Source organism: Oratosquilla oratoria, chromosome 17, assembly GCF_046742065.1.
Source record: "Oratosquilla oratoria isolate Oo_2021 chromosome 17, ASM4674206v1, whole genome shotgun sequence".
Lineage (NCBI taxonomy): Eukaryota > Metazoa > Arthropoda > Malacostraca > Stomatopoda > Squillidae > Oratosquilla > Oratosquilla oratoria.
In genome coordinates, this window is record NC_134793.1 from 26221882 (window position 1) to 26226881 (window position 5000).

Genomic DNA, 5000 nt, shown 5'->3' on the forward strand with positions numbered 1-5000 from the left:
AAGGTACACCACTAGAGACTACCAAAAAAAGGCCGTGGCATGGGAGGAAAAGTGTTTGAATGGACTGAAACATGGATTAGTAACAGAAAACAGTGGGTCACTATCAACTGTGTAAAATCCGAATGGGGGTGTTACTAGCGGAGTTCTGTAGTGCTCGGTTTTGGGTCATTTATAGCTCATTGTATATATATGTATATATATATATATATATATATATATATCTATATATATATATATATATATATATATATATATATATATATATATATATATATATATATATATATATAAACTAATTGGACAATGAAATTATTGGTGATGTTATCAAGTTTACAAACAACAGAAAAATAGGACATCATATTTGGTCAGGGGAAGACGCCGGGATACTGCAGGAAGATCTTAAATTGTTTGCATGGTCGGTGAAATAGCAAATTCTTATATCAAAGTGACGTGTATTAAATGTAGGTTTACATCCAGAAAATAGGTATAGCTTAGATCACACCATGTTAGAGAAAACAGAATGTGAAAAAGACTTGGGATTGTTAGTGAGTCCTGACCTTAAATTCAGGAAGCAGTGTATTAGTGGCAGGAATGGAGTTAACAGGGCATTAGGAATTATTGCTAGGACGGTTATAATTAAAAGTGCAGATGTAGTTATCATTCTCTATCCGGCGATAGTTAGACCCATTCTTGACTATGCAGTACAGTTTTGGTCTTTGTCCTATAGAATGTGTACTAATCCACTAGAATCAGTTCCGAGGAGAATGTCCAACATGATACACGGACGAAGAATTTTACCCTACAAAGACAAACACCTTAACTAGCATTCTCTGGAAATACTTTGAGTACGGGGTGATCTAACAGACGTATTCAAATGAGTCAAAGGCTCTACCAAGGATGATGAAGACAAGGTCATCATATTAAAACAGCATGGCAGGAATCACAGTAATGGATGTAGATTGGACAAATTTAGATTTAAGAATGAAATTAGCTAGAACTGGTTTACCAATAGTGGTTAACGAATGGAATATACTTAATAACGATGCAGTGAGTACTAAAACTATTGGTTGTTTTAAGAGAAAGTTAGATAACTTTAAGATAGGTAGTAATGGACATGGAACTGACTAGTGTAGGCCTTATGGTCTCTCGCAGTCTCCTTCATTCTTATGTTCTTATATGTGCATATATATATATATATATATATATATATATATATTTATATATATATATATATTTATATATATATATATATATATATATATATATATATATATATATAGTGTGTGTGTGTGTTTTGTGTGGGTGTGGGTGCGTGTGTGCGTGTGTATGTGTGTGTACTATATATGGGTGCATGCATACGTGCGTATGTGATTCACCATTTACCATGACCTCAGTTATGTGCTGGACTCGTGATCGACAACTGTCCAAACAAGATCTGAGAGCTCCTTGATTAATTGTCATGGGCCATTCTCTTGGCAATACTGTGAGACTTGACGTACACAACCCATAACTTTCCTCAAGAAAGAGAGTAACAGCTCGCATTGTTAGTGAAGCATTCAAGCCCTGAGAGGTGTCCAACTCGGATCTGCGAACCCTTGACACTAACCATCGGTAACCCATTTATGTGTGTGTGTGTGTGTGTGTGTGTGTGTGTGTGTGTGTGTGTGTGTGTGTGTGTGTGTGTGTGTGTGTGTGTGTGTGTGTGTATTTACCTAACAGGAAAGGAACAACGTGTGTGTGTGTGTGTATGTGTGTGTGTGCGTGTGTAATATATAAATGTGTGTATCTACAGAACAGTAAAGGAGAAACGAGCGCGCGCGCTTGTGTGTGGGTTATGTGTGTCTTTATGTGTTATTTGTGTGTGTGTGCGTGTGTGTTTATCTAATTGTACTTAAATAATTGTAATATACAGAAAAGGGGCAACGCTTGTGGCGGTCCTATATGTACGAGTATATATATATACATATATATAAATATATATATATGTATATATTAAAGACCCACTGTTGATTGGATTAAGAAAAGAAAGAAAATAACGATTTCCATATATTTCGATTACTGTGATCCTCTTCAGCCAGTGTATTCCGCTGAAGAGGATGAGAGCCAGTGATCGAAATATACGGAAATCTTTATGTCCTTTCTTTTCTTAATCCAGTCAACAGTGGGTCTGGTGTATTTATAGAAATGTGTTACGACATTACTTAGCAGATAAATAAATATATATATATATATATATATATATATATATTTATATATATATATATATATATGTACACGTGTGTGTGTATGTGTGTGTGAGTGCGTGTGCGTGTGTTTGCGCGTGTTCGAAGTGCGTGGTTATATATGTACAGTATATCATCATACATTATATCCGCATTAGTCAATAGTAAGTTTATAAATTAAGTATTGTTTCCAGCTGTTGCTTTTTATTGTTTTATGAGAAAGGAATCTGAATATACCTCTTATGTCCAATGTTTTTTTTTAATCTATTTACCAGAATTCTACTAATGAACAAGAGAATCATCATTTACATATTTTGCTTCACCAGTGCATTTCACAGTAGCGTGACATTAATTTCGGTGTCACTGTGGTCCCATCTACAACATCACATGTTTAACACATTTATGACAACACCTTCATTGTTACATGGAAAACAGTTTTTTGTGCAAACAGTACCAGCAGAGGTACCAGCGTCTTGCAAAATTGGCCCCGACAAAAAAAAAAAAAAAAAAAAAACATACCACGATTTGGCAAGTGAGCTATATATAAATCGTTAAAGTAGTCGTTGTGGTGACATGAAAGAGAACAATTCCTTGATGCGGCAAGATTTATGGGGCGTCTGTGGCAGAGAGCAAGTTTGGGTTGGGAAAGGTTTCGAAGCCTGAATGATTGATAAAAGGGAGAGTACCCGGGTGTGGGGATATATGGCTGGCGGACGGTCTTCCTTCCCGCCAGCTGGAGAGGCCACGGGGGTCGTTTTCTCTTTGCTTCTCCTGTGGAACTGACCACCTCCTCCTCCTCCTCCTCAAAACTAAGTACTAAAGCTTGGATCCCTCCCCATCTGCCTCCCCCTCGCAGAAGGTACGCGGGGCAGTCGTGGCGTCTGCGGCTGGCCGAGCGGTGGCCCCTCGTCCTCCGCAGCCATTCTTCGTCCAGCGCTCGTCTCGACTTCATCAACCGCAGCTTCTGATAGGTCAGCACGGTGTCGACCGACGCCCTACGCTCGACCCAAGTAAGGCCAGGAGGAGGAGCACCAGTAATATCACGAGGAATAATAGTCACACGGGGGCGGGGGAAGAGAGAGGAGCTAAAGCGACACCAAAGACAGGAACTGTGGCAGAAGTGAGAAGAAATCGTGTGTGGGGACCCAGCGGAAAACAGCAGAATCCATCCACAGCCGGCTTGCCAATGTACCTCCTATGTTGGCTATGGATGACAACACCAACCGTGCCAAACCCTCGGATAAACGGGGCTTCTTCGATCGGGGAAGTCAATGGTTGGTTGTTGAGTTGCTTTAAGATCTAAATGTCTTTGACCAGTCCAAAGCGAAGAGCACTGTCATTGCACTATGGAGTAACCCAAGGTCGCGCGCACGGGCAGGGCAGGGCAGGGAAACCTATTCATACCCGAAGGCGCACCGAGATCAATACAGATGTGATGTTCATTAGTAGACTGCATTTCGCCTTTGAGTGGTCAAATGGTAATATGTTTAACAATAAACATTTTATTTTTAAATAATTTAAGAAGTTAGTAATGTCTCCCTCTTTATAAATGATTATATAAAAATGTAAGGTAACTACAAAAGAAGATATTTAAAATATAGATTTTAATACTTATGAAAATATAAGTTTTAATATGCAAGAAAGAATCTCCGAATGTATCAGAATTCTCCAAGCTGCTTTTCACGTCGACATTGCGTGTTGTCGTCATTTTTACGTTACTGTTAGCCGCTGTCACCTCGAGGAGTCCGAGACGGGAGGTCATCACTTCTACATCAGCGTTTGGTGTTGCTGTCACTTGTACGTCAGCGTTGAGTCTCAACCGTCTCACTTGCACGTCAATGTTGGGTGATGTCATTATCTCCTACGTCCACATTGGGTCTTGTCAAAGTTTGTACGTTGACACTGGGTAATGTCGTCATTTGTCTGTCGACGTTGAATGTTGTCACGTTGACGTCAAGGATGGGTGATAGCAGTCATATTAGTATTTGTTTGTTAACGTTTGGTATTAATGTTATTGCTTGGACGTCAGCGGTGAAGTCATCTTTTGACATTGTCCCCCTTTGTGCCTCGTGGATAGATGTCACTACATTCACGTCGTAGTTGGATGTTGTCCCTAATTTTACACCAGCGTTTGGTGATGTCAGTGCTGGGTAATATCACCACTCATACATCAGTGGATGTTGTCACTGCTTTTCGCGTCAATGCTGGTTGATGTCACCTCGTAGAACACAGCTGGATGTTGTCACTACGTTTTATTCAAAACTGGATGTTATTATCACCTGCACAACAGCGTCAGGTGATGTCAACACTCGGCACTTAACGACTGACATGTTAGCCTCATGTCGAGGTTGGCATCGACTCGTGGCTGAGGTGGAGCTGAAGATAAGGAGACAATTAGGGGATGACGGAACGACGGGATGAGATGGGTCTCGGGGTGAGTGAAGGGTGGGTGGTGGGTGAGGGGGAGGGGGGAGGGCCTGGGGGAGGGGGGGAGGGCTTCGTCGAAGGACAGGGACCAGGTCCTTGGCCTAGGGGAACATCGAAAATTAAAGTGCTCTGCAAGAGAAATCACTAAATGTGAAGCGGAGTCGTGCTGAAAATCCCACAACCGTACACGAGAGCCGCATTCAAATTGTAATTTTATTCACATAGATGATGATGATGATGATGATGAGGGATGCAACAGGTAGTGTCGCCTTGATTATCGACGGCTCCTTTGAGGAAGGGGGCCGATGCAGGGGGCGAAGAGAGGACGAGATGAGGAGTAATGTACTGCAA

General features: G+C 40.9%; 1 protein-coding gene across 14 annotated transcripts in view; it reads left to right on the plus strand.

Annotated features, from left to right (window-relative positions):
• Positions 1–5000, plus strand: part of LOC143034541 (uncharacterized) — a 200005-nt gene that overhangs the window by 178170 nt on the left and 16835 nt on the right. For 4 of the 14 annotated variants that reach the window (XM_076200739.1, XM_076200743.1, XM_076200740.1 and 1 more), the window contains one exon: positions 3079–4025. The exons of 3 other annotated variants lie outside the window; for them this stretch is intronic. In XM_076200739.1, coding sequence (XP_076056854.1) covers positions 3079–3236 — 158 coding nt within the window. In that variant the 3' untranslated portion in view covers positions 3237–4025. Of the gene's footprint in view, positions 1–3078; positions 4026–4874 lie in introns of those variants that run through there. 7 more of the 14 variants (XR_012967256.1, XR_012967257.1, XR_012967255.1 and 4 more) reach the window with 6 other exon arrangements.